Here is a 17,529-nt window from a genome sequence, read left to right as displayed (position 1 = left end):
GGAGATACACCTGTATACGAAGTCACCTAGGGCTCGAAAAGATGGAAAGAGTCCCACCAGAGCCCAATCCTTTTGATACCTGGTGTATTTTTGATAGATATCTGGGATGAATCAATTTTCCTCTTAGGAAGGCCTGGCCTTCTTCATTAGAAACACCCCTATCAGACTTCATTAGAATACAAAGATTGCAATGGGCCGGACATGTGATAAGAATGTAATGGTAGGGGAGCCTAAGCGAGGATTTTTGCAGTTACTCGAGCGCGTCAGATTATCATATGGAGAGAAACTTGGTGCCCTGCAGATGTACCTCTATCATATATTGGGTCTTAACACAGAGGAGTTCGTTAAGGGGGGCCCGAAAAAAACATATCCTTAAAAATACTCGAAATTGTCAAATTAAGATAAGGTAAGTTAAGGACATGCAAAACAGTGTATATTTAAAAAATCTGACGATTTGAGCGGGGCGTAAGGAAATGGGCGAGTTAAAAAGTTTCACAAAAAAGCGAATAATTCGCGAAATGAACGTTAGATCGAAAAACAAAAAAATATGTGTTCAATATTTTTCAAAAATCTATCGAATGATACAAATCCCGCGATATTTCGCAAAATAAACATTAGATCGAAAAACTGCAAAATAAAGTTAATCAATATTATTGAAAAATCTATCGAATGGTACCAAACACTACCCCATCACGGAGGTGGGGTGGAGGGTTACTTTAAAATCTTAAATAGGAACCCCAAATTTTTATACCAGATTTGGATTCTTTTTTTCAAATTATGGAGAGATGAAGCTATAATAGGAAAAAACGATTGTTGGAAATGGAAAATTAAATTAAAAATGGAAAGTCCCCACTAAAATGGAAAACTTTACTTAACTTTTTTTGGTTTTAGGACCTACTCTTCACAACCCAATAGGTCCCCAAAGCGCTTGAGTGACTGCACATTTAGCATACTTCGCTCCCCTACTATAATGAACAGGAGTATTTTATAAAATTCTACTGTCACAGTGACAGCTGTCATACTCCTCTGATACGTCTAAAGTTGGGAAACTATGCAATGTAATGTTAATTTATACGTTTATAACGATCATTTCCACCTCTATTAGTTTCATTTCTTTTTGTTTCACAATGTATTATGTTTTCCATCTTTTGCGTTATTTTGCCGGTTATTAGTGTGTTCAACGGAATTGTCTTGATCTCGAGACTAAAGTCACTAGTGAGTCTCCCATGCAGATCACGAGACCGCAAGTGATCTCAAATGGACAACACCTTGAGACTAACCTCGAGATTTTCTATCGAGATATTATCTCAAGTGGAGAGTTAGCTTTACACACCTTGAGACTAAGCACTTTCGTAATAAAAATACAAGTTGACTGTTAAGGCTGATTAAGTACCTATGTACGTAGATAGGTAAGTACTCAAAATTATTGCAAAAGTAAAAAATAAATGGTACCAGAACTGAAGGAAACATCCCAAAAATGGTTGCTTTCGGTATATTTGTGTAAAGTGGAACTTTCGATTTAATAAATCATACAGAAAGTTTAGTTTTCGGGATGCTACAGAAAAAAAGAATGTGTGTGTGTGTACTTTGTACGCACGGAAGAACTTATACTTCTATTATATGATTTCAACGAAATAAAATACTTTAAACAGTTTATTTTTATTTTATTTAAATATTAAACTAATTTTAATACTTACCACTTTCCAAAAATCCAAAAATTAAAAAGACATCAATTGTCCGCATTTGAACCCGGGACATTTCGATCCGTAGTCGAATGCTCTACCAATACACTACGACGGTATTATTTTCACGGTTTCTCGGACATTATGACAATTCACGGTAACAAATAGACGAAGTGAAGTAAAAAATATAAAAATGTTTTAATAATACGTATTATCTTACTCCTGAGGAAGACAAATCCAAAGACACAAAATTATAATAAATATATTTACTAAACACAATAATATATTCTTTCCACACCTTTTTTTGAACTGATACATACATAACTTAAAAGATTCAGCAACGAAGTCGATACTGTCTGTGTGCGTATGCGCGCAGAATAATAAAAATTTACTCCCAATCGCGCCTAAAGAAGTATAACTTCAAAAATTGTTTAATGAAACAATATAACAATTTCACACAAATTCCCACCTCTACAGAAATTCTTCTTGACGTTTGAAATACGCTTTTGTCTTGTCAGTTGTTGTCGTTGTTGACGTAGTAGAGATTACTCATCTTAAATAGAAGGATTATACTGTTATCATCAAATTTTAAAATAGAATTGGATTGTGCTTGTGTTAGTTGTGAAGTACGTAAAATTAAATTATTCGTTGTTTAAAGAATACACTGTATTGTAGTATATTCTCTTAACGTTTGTTTATACATTGATAAAAGGTGTGGCTAAAATCTGTTTTGACCGGCAACTTATTTATTTGGTGTGATCATTTCAATGTTTTGTGTGCACTGATAAGGAGTTGTTTTATTTTTGTATATTCAATTAAATCTTAATTTTCAGGTTGTGCATCAAGATGAGTTATCCTGGGTATAATCCATATCAACAGGTGAGCCAAAGAGAAAGTGTTGTCATACTTTGTTAAGTTAGCTACTATTTAGAGAATATTCCATGAAAAATTGAGTTTTTATTTGTAGGTATAGTTTTTGTTCACGTTTTGTTTATTTAAACCTCATCTCATTTTGAGACATAAGTAAACGTTTTTCCCTTTAATTGTAATAATTAAATAATTAGACTAGAATATCCGATTAATCCGATACCTAGGTATTGATTGATTTAATTAGAAACATAATCTTGAGAAATCTATGTTTTAAACTTATTAATTTGGAATGAAAAATCGCCTGAATTTAAAAAAGATTTAATAACTGAAAAATATTAATAGTTCTTAGGCCCCCATATAAAATTATTATTTATGACCACACCGTTGAAACTTTTTGTACTTGTTATTTGGGTGGAGTCGGACAAATTTCGAGCTTAGCGCATCATGGCAGTGGGGCGTTTGTCTGTCAAGCGGTCACGAAGTTGTCAATTTTATGCAAGAAAAAAATTTATAACCACATTGGTCATTTTATTTTAATCAATGGTTTTTATCGTATAAACAGCGAAAATAATTTTGTCGGACAAAAATATTGGGGCATACGACGCGTCGGACACGCTAAATATGTCAAATTTATGAAACTAAAAAATTTATTACCACATTGCTAATTTTATCAGAATATACCATAAAACATTTTTACAATAATGTGGTAACCTTGTCGGACAATTTTCACGGGGCATATGCACAGTCGGACGCGCCGAAGATGTCAATTTCCTGAAAATTTTTTATTTATTACCACAGATGTCATTTTTATTTTGTGCTGTTCTTTTACATGTGTAATGCATATTGGATCACTTGTCGGACAAAAATAATGGGGCGTTTTGGAGATACAGGGTGTCAAAGTTAAACTTTTTTTTTTATTTATTATCGAATATTTCCTGACAGGTATGAGATAACAACATGAAATTTGGTATGTGGGGGTTTCTTGGGTCGAGGAAACTAAATTCCCTACCAAAAATTATGCATTGCCCAGAGGGCGCCACATACGCCTTTCAGCACTCATTTATTACGTTCAATTTTTTTATCCCTCACTCTGTATAATTTTGACATTAAAATTTTTATTGTCCTATTAGTTTTACTTAAAAAAGGTATACTTCTTTCATCTCCCTAAACTCAACCGTTTTCGAGATAAACGCATTTTAAATCTGCGATACACCATCATTTTTAGCATAATATCATTGTAGTTACACCCGAAAAATAACTTAAAACCATAAAATTATCCAAAAATGTATCGCAAATTTCTTCAAATGGAATTTGCGATGCAATGACATAAATTTGAGAACTGCTATATATTATGCTAATATTATGCTAAAAATGATGGTGTATCGCAGATTTAAAATGCGTTTATCTCGAAAACGGTTGAGTTTAGGGAGATCAAAGAAGTATACCTTTTTTAAGTAAAAATAATAGGAAAATAAAAATTTTAATGTCAAAATTATACAGAGTGAGGTATAAAAAAAATTGAACGTAATAAATGAGTGCTGAAAGGCGTATGTGGCGCCCTCTGGGCAATACATAATTTTTGGTATAGTATTTTTACTACAAAAACGTTATTACGTAGGTCAAAATTTTTGACGTAAGAGAACTGTCAAAACATTAGAATGTGACTTTTCATCATGGCCAGGTTAATGTCATTACTTGTCAGAGATATTTTTATTTGTTTTTGTTTACTGTACAAATAATATCTCTAGTTCTTTATTCTAATTAATGATGTCAATCGGATTTCATCAATTGCGGAAATATATTATTCATATCCCAAAATATTTGTTAATGTTAACGAAAATACATAATGATATTCCATAACATCAACTCTAGAATTGAATTTCTCTAGCACAGCTAAAATGCGACACCAACACGGAACTGCCCGATCTTGTATAAGCGTCCACATGGTATTTTAATAAGAAAAACGTAATCGCGATTGCATTGAGAATTTTATAATTATATTAATTAAATAACCAAAACCATTTATTATTATCAATAATATAAATTTTCTAAACCAATTATTTAAGTTCAATATCCCAAAAAATAATAATTTTAGTTAAATATTTTACACATTCCTACGCTACTGATACATTCAACGAAAATGACAATTCTGTGTTGCTGGTTGCGGTCAATTATGTTATGTTCTCAGACTCAGCTGTGATCATCGTAAACAAACATTGCATTGCATGTGCATGTGAGTTTGTTTTCTTTTCTCATAATATTGTGGACTAAACAAACTTATTACGTTTTACATATACTGAAAAGTGAAAAAAGAAATTTTGAAAATGTGATTATTTTCTTCATTTTAAAAATCCAATTGAGTAGTGTATTCTTAAATAATACCTAAACATTTGGAAAATTATTCACTTATTTACTATTCTAAGCTTTTGGTAATGCTGTGGGATTCTGAGGTAAAAAATCTTAAATGATTACAGGGTGTTTTTGTAGAGAAGGTAAAAAAACAACAACATTATACTGACTTAGTGTATAATCAATAAAAGAGATCATTTAATAATGATTTAATAATGATAATATATTTTAAGGCTAAAAATGACAGATGGATGTTCTGAGTAGTATTTAATACGAATTAAATATAAAATATACGAATAAAAAGTATTTTTATTTCAAAAATATAATAATAAATATATTTAGATCTAGTATTTTTATGTTAAGTTAGTAATATAAATAATAATAACAAGTACCTGTGAACACATAGTTAAATTGTTTATTTTATTGATTATACATTATAATAATATTGTTGTTAATTAATATATCTCGGCAAGTATTGAAATCCAACTGACATCAATAATTAAAATAAAGAATTATGGATATTATTTGTTCAATAAACAATAACAGAGAAAAATATATCTGACAAGTAATGATGCCTAGCTTCTCACTATACTAATAAACATAGCAATAATGAAAAGTCACATTCTAATGTTTTGACAGTTCTCTTACGTCAAAAATTTTGACCTACGTAATAACGTTTTTGTAGTAAAAATACTATATAGTATTTTTACTACAAAAACGTTATTACGTAGGCCAAAATTTTTGACGTAAGAGAACTGTCAAAACATTAGAATGTGACTTTTCATTATTGCTATGTTTATTATAAACACGGCAATAATGAAAAGTCACATTCTAATGTTTTGACAGTTCTCTTACGTCAAAAATTTTGACCTACGTAATAACGTTTTTGTAGTAAAAATACTATAGGGAATTTAGTTTTCTCGATCCAAAAACCCCCACATACCAAATTTCATGTTGTTATCTCATACCTGTCAGGAAATATTCAATAATATATAAAAAAAATTTTAACTTTGATATCCTGTATCTCGGTTATTATAAAATTTGTACTAAGATAAGTTTAAATCTAAGCTAACTAACTAAGCTTAAATCGGTCTATTTTTACCTCAGGAACCTGACGTTAAGCTATGGCCCATTATTTACGAAATTTTACCTGTATATAAATTAAATGAAATTGAATGTATTGTTTCTCGATTCCACGTTAAAATATATATGGTCGCCTTCTATGATTATCTCTCAAATGATTTAGTGTCCATCGAATGTACACTAGAGTTTTTTTCTATTCGAAATAGAATAAAAAATTATTTTAATGGCCGGTAAATGAACTCGTATTGCTCTATTTTTATATAAATCTATCTAAATTTAGCGTCGCAACCACTACAACTACATAAACCATTTCGGCGATAATGATCAAATGGATTATACTTTTGGAACTAGATACCTTCTAATCGGTATTACCGAATTTGATCACTAAATATGAGTTTGAAACGTATTGAGAAGTAGTGTCTGATGCATCCAAGGTCAAGTAGGATAACCGAAGGTATTATAGGACTATTGAGCTTGAAAAACCGGTTTTCCTATAGGAAATAGATTTGATCACACTTATGAAGGCTATAACTTAAAAATTCGAATTTTTCCAGCTAGAGGTATACACCGATAGACGCATCTGGAGTCCTCCTTATTTGTTGGCGCAATTTGTAGGTTGAAATTTTGAGTAATTGTCTAAAAACCAAAATTTTCAAAGTTTGGTTTTTCGGTTTTTCAGCTGTACTGAGCCGTGTGTATCTCTGATCTTAACCACTTAAGCACTATTGGAAAGCTTAACTCAACGCTATTAATTTGGTGTACTTTTGGTTTTCCTGTCTCTTCTTAAACCTAAGATTTATACCCCCAAAAAATATGCCGTTTTGTACCTACCAAGTCCTATAGCTGGCTTATGGGCGGTCGAAAGTCACAAGCTATACCGGTTCTGAATCGGCCCTGACCCCCTCTTAAAACATAGAAAAGAAATTCAGATCGGTATAACTTTTCCACAAACATACACACAAACATACAAAACATTTTCCCCTTTTTAAATAGAAATTGAGTAAAATTTCTGAGATCGGTAACTTTTGAATGATATATACAATTTTCAAAATGGCAATGGGATAAGACAGAGAGATTCCCTGAGTCCTCTGTTGTTCAACCTGATCATGGACGAAATAATAAAAAAAGTATTAAAAAAGTATATTATTAAAAGTATTATAAAATAACAAAAAAAGGATACCAAGTGGGAGAAAAACCACTTAAAATAATCTGCTATGCAGACGACGCAATACTAATCTCTCAAAGTGAAGATGATTTTCAACGTATGCTGCACGAATTTAATAAACCGCTAGAAAATTTAACATTTTAATTTCCCCAAAAAAGACAAAATGCATGGTTACAACAGTAGATCTAATAAGGTGCAAATTAGAGCTGGAGGGTCAAATAATAGAACAAGTCATGGAGTTTAAATATCTAGGCATCAAACTATGCAACTACGGAAAGCTCGAAACAAAAGTGGAAGATCAGATGAATAAAGCAAACAGAGCCGCAGGTTGCCTGAATGAAACAATATGGAGAAATAAAAACATCAGAAAAGAAGTGAAAGGCAGAATTTACAAAAGAGTCATCAAACCAATAATGACATACGCGGCAGAAACACAACCTGATACAGAAAGGACAAAAAAAGCTATAGAAACAGCAGAGATGAAAACATTGCGAAAAATCAATGGTAAGACGCTGTGGGATATAGCTAGAAATGTAGATATATGAAGGGGATGCAAGGTGGACAACATTAATAACTGGATGAAAAGCAGAAGGGTAGAATGGAACGACCACATAAGCCGAATGACAACAAATAGAGTAGTAAGAACGGACAGAGACGGTTCCCCAATAGGGAGACGATCAGGGGGAAGACCACGAAAAAGATGGAATGACAACTTACTGGAGGCACATTGAAAAACAGACAGAGTAATGTCTATATAAAAAGAAGAAGAAGAAGAGAAGAATTTTCAAAATTAAACATGCGTTGAAAATCGGACTTAAATTTTCGAAATTTTTGGGAGATTTGGGGACGAGAACGAAAAACAGACCCTAAATGGGAATGGCCGTAACATCCACACCCTTGTACCAAAATGGATGGTTGACATATTTCTCTCTTCCTATATTTTAAGATTGGATTTGGCTCAATTTTTTCAATTCAGTCACATTTAGAAAATCGAATATTTCTTGTATAATATAGTGTCGCATGTACGGGAACAGCCGTTCTCTGGGATATAAAAAAATAATAAGCATCAAGGAGACCAAAGCGAACTATAAACTATTTTTCTCGGTTAGATCTACATAGATCAAACTGAAAATTTGTAGAAATACTCCTTATAATGTTTATAAGGACGTAACGTAGAGAACATTCCAAAATTTTAGAAAAATTTTCCGAAATTTTCCCTCTTGTCGGAAAATCTTTTTGGAAAATTTTGGGTAAAACTCACCGTCATGCCCTTTTAAGTGTTTTACATAGCGCATGTACCAATTTATAGCTAAATCGATTCAAAAGAAACCGAGAAACACTGTTTTAAATTTTTTTTTGATAATACCTCCTCCTCGATAGCCTAAAAGACTTAAGCTTTCTGTTCGTTTGTCCCAACATTTTTGTCAGACAATTAAATTTTTTGTTCAAGAATATAATTACTTGTAACTTACTGCCTTTGTCGGAAAATTGGTTTTAAAGATAAGGGATGCACGAACCCAGCAGAGTTTAAAAGTATAATTTATTAATAAAAATTAAATTTTTTTGTCCGACTTTGGATTTGACCCAATATTTTTGTCCGACACTTAGATTTTTTTATTTAGAATATGTGGGTACAGCTCTACGTCATACCCTTTTAAATATTTTACTTAGTGTGTGTACCAATTTTGAGCTAAATCGATTCAAAAATAACCGAGAAAACTCTTTTAAAATTTTTTGATATTACTTTCTCGTCGATAGCCTAAAACAATTAAGTTTTCTGTTCGTTTGCCCCAAGATTTTTGTCAAACAATTACATTTTTTGTTTAAGAATATAATTACTTGTAACTTACTACCTTTGTCGGAAAAATGGTTGTAAAGATAAGGGATACACGAACCCAGCATAGTTTAAAAGTATAGTTTATCAATAAAAATTAAATTTTTTGTCTGACTTTGGATTTGCCCCAATATTTTTGTCGGACACTTAGATTTTTTGATTTGGAATATAACTACTTATAACCTGATACATGTGCTGAAATTTTTTTTTAATTCGAGAAAAAAATACAGAACGATGTTTGTCGTTGTTCAAGGAGTATGTACACAAATTATCAGATCAAAATTTTTCTAAAATTTTCCCCCCTGTCGGAAAATTTTTTAAGAAAATTTTGGGTTCCGATCTACGTCATACCCTTTTAAATGCTTTACTTAGCGTGTGTACTAATTTTCAGCTAAATCGATTCAAAAGTAACCGAGAAACACTGTTATAATTTTTTTTTGATAATACCTCCTCGTCGATAGCCTAAAAGAATTAAGTTTTCTGTTCGTTTGCCCCAACATTTTTGTCAGACAATTACATTTTTTGATTAAGAATATAATGACTTGTAACCTACTACTTTTGTCGGAAAAATGATTGTAAAGATAAGGGATGCACGAACCCAGCATAATTTGAAAGTATACTTTACTAATAAAAATTAAATTTTTTGTCCGACTGTCGAGTTGCCCCAATATTTTTGTCCGACACTTTGATTTTTTGATTAAAAATATAATTACTTCAAACCTACTAATGTTGTCGGAAAAATGGTTTTAAAGGTAAGGGTTGCACGAACCCAGTATTGTTAAAAGACAGTTTATTAATAAAAATTAAATTTTTTGTCCGACTTTGGATTTGACCCAATGTTTTTGTCGGACACTTAGATTTTTTGATTTAGAATATAACTACTTATAACCTGATACTTGTGTCGGAAATTTTTTTTAATTGGAAAAAAAACTACAGAACGATGTTTGTCGTTGTTCAAGGAGTATGTAAGCAAATATCAGATCAAAATTTTTCTAAAATTTTCCCTCTTGTCGGAAAATTTTTTTAAAAAATTTTGGGTACAGCTCTACGTCATACCCTTTTAAATATTTTACTTAGTGTGTGTACCAATTTTGAGCTAAATCGATTCAAAAATAACCGAGAAAACTCTTTTAAAATTTTTTGATATTACTTTCTCGTCGATAACCTAAAAGAATTAAGTTTTCTGTTCGTTTGCCCCAAGATTTTTGTCAAACAATTACATTTTTTGTTTAAGAATATAATTACTTGTAACTTACTACCTTTGTCGGAAAAATGGTTGTAAAGATAAGGGATACACGAACCCAGCATACTTTAAAAGTATAGTTTATCAATAAAAATTAAATTTTTTGTCTGACTTTGGATTTGCCCCAATATTTTTGTCGGACACTTAGATTTTTTGATTTGGAATATAACTACTTATAACCTGATACATGTGCTGAAAATTTTTTTATTTCGAGAAAAAAATACAGAACGATGTTTGTCGTTGTTCAAGGAGTATGTACACAAATTATCAGATCACAATTTTTCTAAAATTTTCTCTCTTGTCGGAAAATTTTTTAAGAAAATTTTGGGTTCCGATCTACGTCATACCCTTTTAAATGCTTTACTTAGCGTGTGTACCAATTTTCAGCTAAATCGATTCAAAAGTAACCGAGAAACACTGTTTTAAATTTTTTTTTGATAATACCTCCTCGTCGATAGCCTAAAAGAATTAAGTTTTCTGTTCGTTTGCCCCAACATTTTTGTCAGACAATTACATTTTTTGTTTAAGAATATAATTACTTGTAACCTACTACTGTTGTCGGAAAAATGGTTGTAAAGATAAGGGATGCACGAACCCAGCATAATTTGAAAGTATACTTTACTAATAAAAATTAAATTTTTTGTCCGACTGTCGAGTTGCCCCAATATTTTTGTCCGACACTTTGATTTTTTGATTAAGAATATAATTACTTATAACCTACTAATGTTGTCGGAAAAATGGTTTTAAAGGTAAGGGTTGCACGAACCCCGTATTGTTTAAAAGACAGTTTATTAATAAAAATTAAATTTTTTGTCCGACTTTGGATTTGACCCAATATTTTTGTCGGACACTTAGATTTTTTGATTTAGAATGTAACTACTTATAACCTGATACTTGTGTCGGAAATTTTTTTTAATTGGAAAAAAAAACTACAGAACGATGTTTGTCGTTGTTCAAGGAGTATGTACGCAAATATCAGATCACAATTTTTCTAAAATTTTCCCTCTTGTCCGAAATTTTTTTGGGAAAATTTTGGGTACAGCTCTACGTCATACACTTTTAAATGTTTTACTTAGTGTGTGTACCAATATTCAGCTAAATCGATTCAAAAATAACCGAGAAAATCTGTTTTAAAATATTTTTGGATAGTACCTCCTCGTCCATAGCCTAAAAGAATTAAGTTTCCTGTTCGTTTGCCCCAACATTTTTGTCAGACAATTACATTTTTTGTTTAAGAGTATAATTACTTGTATCCTACTACTTTTGTCGGAAAAATGGTGGTAAAGATAAGGGATGCACGAACCCAGAATTGTTTAAAAGTATAGTTAATTAATAAAAATTAAATTTTTTGTCCGACTTTGGATGTGCCCCACTATTTATGTCGGGCACTTAGATTTTTTGATTTGGAATATAACTACTTATAACCTGATACATGTGCTGAAATTTTTTTTTTAATTCAAGAAAAAATACAGAACGACGTTTGTTGTTGTTCAAGGAGTATGTACACAAATTATCAGATCACAATTTTTCTAAAATTTTCCCTCTTGTCGGAAAATTTTTTAAGAAAATTTTGGGTTCCGATCTACGTCATACCCTTTTAAATGCTTTACTTAGTGTGTGTACCAATTTTCAGCTAATTCGATTCAAAAGTAACCGAGAAACACTGTTTTAAAATTTTTTTTTGATAATACCTCCTCGTCGATAGCCTAAAAGAATTAAGTTTTCTGTTCGTTTGCCCCAACATTTTTGTCAGACAATTACATTTTTTGTTTAAGAATATAATTACTTGTAGCCTACTACTTTTGTCGGAAAAATGGTTGTAATGATAAGGGATGCACGAACCCAGCATAATTTGAAAGTATACTTTACTAATAAAAATTAAATTTTTTGTCCGACTGTCGAGTTGTCCCAATATTTTTGTCCGACACTTTGATTTTTTGATTAAGAATATAATTACTTATAACCTACTAATGTTGTCGGAAAAATGGTTGTAAATAAAAAAATTTCAGGAAATTGACATCTTCGGCGCGTCCGACTGCGCATATGCCCCGTGAAAATTGTCCGACAAGGTTACCACATTATTGTAAAAATGTTTTATGGTAGATACCGTTAAAATTATCCATGTGGTAATAAATTTATTATTTTCATAAATTTGACATATTTAGCGTGTCCGACGCGTCATATGCCCCAATATTTTTGTCCGACAAAATTGTTTTCGTTGTTTATATGATAAAATCCAGTGATTAAAATAGAATGACCAATGTGGTAATAAATTTTTTTCTTGCATAAAATTGACAACTTCGTCACCGCTTGACAGACAAACGCCCCACTACCATAATGCGCCAAGCTCAAAATTTGTCCGACTCCACAAAAATAACAAGTACAAAAAGTTTCAACGGTGTGGTCATAAATAATAATTGTATATGCGGGCCCAAGGCCTATAAAGGAAACAAATAACAGTTCAAATGAAACACTCTAAAAAATTGTAAGGTGAAGTGCAAATTAAAAAAAATATATACAGTACATAAGTACCTATACAGAGTGGGCCAAAGAAAACAGTCCACCTCGATATTTGGCAGTATTTATTAGATTTTAGGAAATGAAGAAACAGGTCGATTTTTGATCTAAGGGGGACACATTTTTGCGGTACATACGTCTGTCATTTGTCAACCCCTCCCTTCCATTTCCCCCACCCCTTATTTTTAAATAGGGAATAAGGGTCGTGTGCTAGCTCATTTGAAAGGTTATTCAATTCTCTATTCAGTAATATTCACATTGACATAGTTATTTATACAGGGTGTTCAAGAAAAATTATCTTGAATTAAATTAATTGACACAAAAAGAAGAATGTATGCAATTTATTTAACTCAAAATACATTCTATTACTGACAGAAAACAGAGAAAAATGTTTATTTGACAAATAAATATTGTTTTTCACTTAAATTCAATATTCAACCTACCAAGAGGCAGATGGGTGGCAGCTTGAACATTGAAATTAAGCGAAAAGCAAAGTTTATTTATTAAAAAACATTGTTTTCTGTTTTGTGACAGCAGTAGAATGTATTTTGAATTAAATAAAAATAAATTACATACATTCTTCTTTTTGTGTCAATTAATTTAATTAAAATATTTTTTCTTAGACACCAACTTCTTTTTTCTTTTTAAAATGGTATCTTTGGATGGTGAAATGATTGTGAAAAGCAATAGTTTTAAGTACCTAAGATCGGTATTACAGACTAATGGAGAAATAGATGGAGATGCATGCAGTAGAATTAGGGCTGGATGGATGAAGTGGAAAGAAGCGAGTGGTGTGTTGTGTGACAGAAAAATTCCAATGAAGCTGAAGGGAAAATTCTATAAAACAGCCATAAGACCGGCTATGATGTACGGAACTGAATGTTGGGCAGTGAAAAAGAAAGAGGAACAACGAATGCATGTGGCGGAAATGAGAATGCTTAGATGGATGAGTGGAGTGACAAAGAAGGATAAAATTAGAAATGAGTATATTAGGGGAAGTCTAGGTGTGGCACCAATTGATGCCAAAATGAGAGAGCATAGGTTAAGATGGTTTGGTCATGTTCAACGTCGAGACGTTAATCACCCAATACGAAGAATAGCTGAAGTGCAGATTCCTGGAAGGAGTAGGAGAGGAAGACCAAAGAAGACCTGGGGGGAGGCGATAAGGCAGGACATGTTGGTAAAGGGGATTAACATTGATATGACCCAAGATAGAATTGTGTGGAGAAATGCAATTAGGGAAGCCGACCCCGCATAGGGATAAGGCAAAGAGAATGATGATGATGATTTTTTCTTGGACACCCTGTATAAATAACTATGTAAATGTTTATATTACTGAATAGAGAATTGAATAACCTTTTAAATGAGCTAGCACACGACCTCTATTCCCTATTTAAAAATAAGGGGAGGGGGAAGTGGAAGGGAGGGGGTTGATAAATGACAAATGTATGTACCGTAAAAATGTGTCCCCCTTAGATTTAGATCAAAAATCGACCTGTTCATTTCCTTTCATTTCCTTAAAATCTAATAAATACTGCCAAATATCGAGGTGGACTGTTTTCTTTGGCCCACTCTGTATAAAAAACTTTTTGCGGCACTTGTCTGGTTTTGGCTGTACAAAGTTAGTCATCTTTCAGGTCACTTTAAACATAACGGTACTTACTTAATAACAGGCTTAGGTACTTACTTAATAACTTCTTCTTCTTTGAATACTGTACCCAAATTTTAGGCGTGGAGTGGGTAGTTTCCATGACAATTTGCTGATATCATTCTGGTTCTTGCAAGGCATGTAACAATAATTCATCTGCTGATAAGCCACTCCATTGACAAATGTTTCGGAGGCATGAATAATTCTTTCTACCAATTCCTCTTTTTCCATCAATGTTTCTGTTGAGTATTAACTGCAGTATACAATATCTGCTGCCTCTCATTGTATGCCCCAAATATTCAATTTTTCTCTTTTTTATCGTATTCATCAAGTCACCTTTGCCTTGACATTTGCCTGCATTTCTTTTTATCTCATAACTTAATACGTTTTCTATCTTTTGTGCTATTTTGCCGGTTATTAGCGCGCTCATCACTGTATAATCTTCCTCCCTTGTATTTTTAAAAACTCTTCATTGTCTTGCTGTGTATCCTTCATTATCATGTATTTCGTTTTCTTTTATTTATCTTTAGCCCAAACCTATTTGCTTCTTTTTCTATCTTTTTCACAAATTCTTTCTTTGATTTTGCTAATATTGTTAGATCCTCCACGAAAGATATACATTGATGTTCATTTATGAACTTATACTTCTTTAGGCGCGATTGAGAGTAAAATTTCATAATACTGCGCGCATGCGCACACAGACAGTATGCCGTTTAGTTGCTGAATCTTTCAAGTTATGTATAAATATATCAGTTCAAGAAAAGGTGTGAAAAAATATATTAGTGTTTTTAGTAAATGTATTATTTTTTATAATTTTTGTGTCTTTGGATTTGTCTTCCTCGGGAATAAGATATTTTATAATAATAGTAAGTATATTTAAAATATTTTTGTATTAAATTTGTCAGTATGTATGAGAAATCTTGTAGCCTGTCAAAGCAAAAGGGATATAGCTCAGTGGTAGAGCGTGTGACCGGAGTTCAAGAGGTCCCGGGTTCAAATCCCGGACGATTCATATTTTTTTTTATATTTTTGGTATCGTTTTAATAAAAAAAATTTAAAAGTGGTAGGTAAAGAAAGTTAATTTAATATTTAAATAAAATACAAATAACCTGTTAAGTATATTAATTTCGTTGAAATCATAATAATAGAAGTATAACTTCTTACGTGCGTACAAAGTACACGCACATTCTTTTTTTTAATATGGTTTCTTCCATTTTTATCCTACAATTCCTCTTTATTTATGTATTCCTCTTTTAGCTTTGTAGCTATGTAACTGATATCTTCCTCATCTTGAGCCATTACCACCTGGTCGTCTGCGAAACACAATGTGTGGAGTGGAGATAATCGGCTCTTATCGGTATTCCCATACATTTTGACTTCTGTTAATGCGTGTTCTAAAAATCTTTTAAATAGAATTGGTCACTTTGGATATCCCTGTAGCGTGTAGTAGTCCTTTCGTTGTTTTGAAGTTGGTACCTATAGTACCTAGTCCTTTTGTTGTTTTGAAGTTGGTAACTATCTTGTTTCCGATTTTTATATACCTAATATACTTCATTTGACCTGTATAATATGTTCTTGATTGCTTGTGTTAGGTTAGCTGGTAAACTAAGGGCCGGTTGTTCGAACTCTAATTAACAATGATCACTATCAAATATTTAATTACTATCACCAACTGTCAATGTCAACTTTGGTTGGGTTGCTGAAAACATAATTGATTACAATTATGAGATTAGTTAATCAATTAACATAACAATTATTACTATAATTGATTAAAAAAATTATTATTGTAATCAATAATTATGTTTTTAGCAACCCAATCAAAGTTGACATTGACAGTTGTGACAGTAATTAAATGTTTGATAATGATCATTTTTGATTAGCGTTCGAACAACCGGCCCTAAATTCGCTCAGCTGAGATTCATTTTGACACATTCAGGGCCGGTTGTTCGAACGCTAATCAGCAATGATCACTATCAAATATTTAATTACTGTCACCAACTGTCAATGTCAACTTTGGTTGGGTTGCTGAAAACATAATTGATTATAATTATGAGATTAGTTAATCAATTAACATAACAATTATTAACATAATTGATTAACTAATTTCATAATTCTAATCATTAATTATGTTTTCAGCAACCCAATCAAAGTTGACATTGACAGTTGTGACAGTAATTAAATATTTGATAATGATCATTTTTGATTAGCGTTCGAACAACTAAGAGTAGGAAACATACAAAACAAAAATTCCTAGATTCACACTATTAACTGCTCAAATAAGCTTAATCTTTCTTTAAAAAAAGAAGAACTATTGGAAATAGTGGGAGTGTTTACTAAACTCATAAAATTTTGTGCAATTTATTTCTTCAAAATACATATTTTTATTTTGTACAATAAAATTTATTTAATAATTTAATAATTTTCTCATTTGCTCTCAATACATTATAATGGTGTAAATAAATAATTATTGATTGGCGTAAGGTTTATGTTATTATATGTATTTGTTTACCAGATATTAATAATATTGGCTTTAAGCAGGTATATTTGGTTGTGTTGTAAAAATCCAGTCAGGTCTAGCAACCTAACTTTCAAAAAAAAATTCCTAACATCACTGGACAGTTGCGTCTCAGATTAGCGAATCGACTATATCCCTATTTTTGTCAATATTTCCCTAATAACTTGTTCTTCAATATTTCTTCATAAATTTACTTTAGTAATCCTTAGCAACTTTCAAAACGTTATCGAATTGTTGTAAGGCAAGTTCTCAATTGAAAAATTACCTAGTAGACCAATTTATTAATTAATACTAACATGACGGTGTTTAATTAAGTTCATAGAACTAGGTACTCTGGATACAACAACGAAGGTCATTGGCAATGTATTCGAATACTGGTTGTCTTTGTTTTATTTATTATCGTTTTCACAATTTACGATTCATTAAAACCTTAGATTTTAATATTTCCTAAGGGGATGATCAACCTCTGTCTTAAAGAAGAAAATTGGACTACTCTGTCTACAAAATTCAACCAATCAAGTGGATACTTTATTGCTTTCCAGAGATGGTACGATTCACATAATCATCATCATTGGCTCTACCCCTGGTGAGTCTGGGCCTGTTTTAGAATGGGATTCCATTCC

At 31.6% G+C, this 17,529-nt stretch overlaps 1 protein-coding gene across 5 annotated transcripts in view; it reads left to right on the top strand.

Annotated features, from left to right (window-relative positions):
- Nucleotides 1-2,155: 2,155 nt before the first annotated feature.
- LOC126881707 (annexin B9-like) overlaps nucleotides 2,156-17,529 on the top strand; it is a 110,460-nt gene continuing 95,086 nt past the window's right edge. For 3 of the 5 annotated variants that reach the window (XM_050646124.1, XM_050646122.1, XM_050646121.1), the window contains exons 1-2: nucleotides 2,156-2,308; nucleotides 2,516-2,561. In XM_050646124.1, coding sequence (XP_050502081.1) covers nucleotides 2,529-2,561 — 33 coding nt within the window. In that variant the 5' untranslated portion in view covers nucleotides 2,156-2,308; nucleotides 2,516-2,528. Of the gene's footprint in view, nucleotides 2,395-2,515; nucleotides 2,562-17,529 lie in introns of all 5 variants that reach the window. The other 2 variants (XM_050646123.1, XM_050646125.1) reach the window with 2 other exon arrangements.

Source organism: Diabrotica virgifera, chromosome 3 (genome assembly GCF_917563875.1).
Source record: "Diabrotica virgifera virgifera chromosome 3, PGI_DIABVI_V3a".
Classification (NCBI taxonomy): Eukaryota; Metazoa; Arthropoda; class Insecta; order Coleoptera; family Chrysomelidae; genus Diabrotica; species Diabrotica virgifera.
Note: the sequence above shows the minus strand (reverse complement) of the source record. Positions and strands in the feature narration are given on the sequence as shown.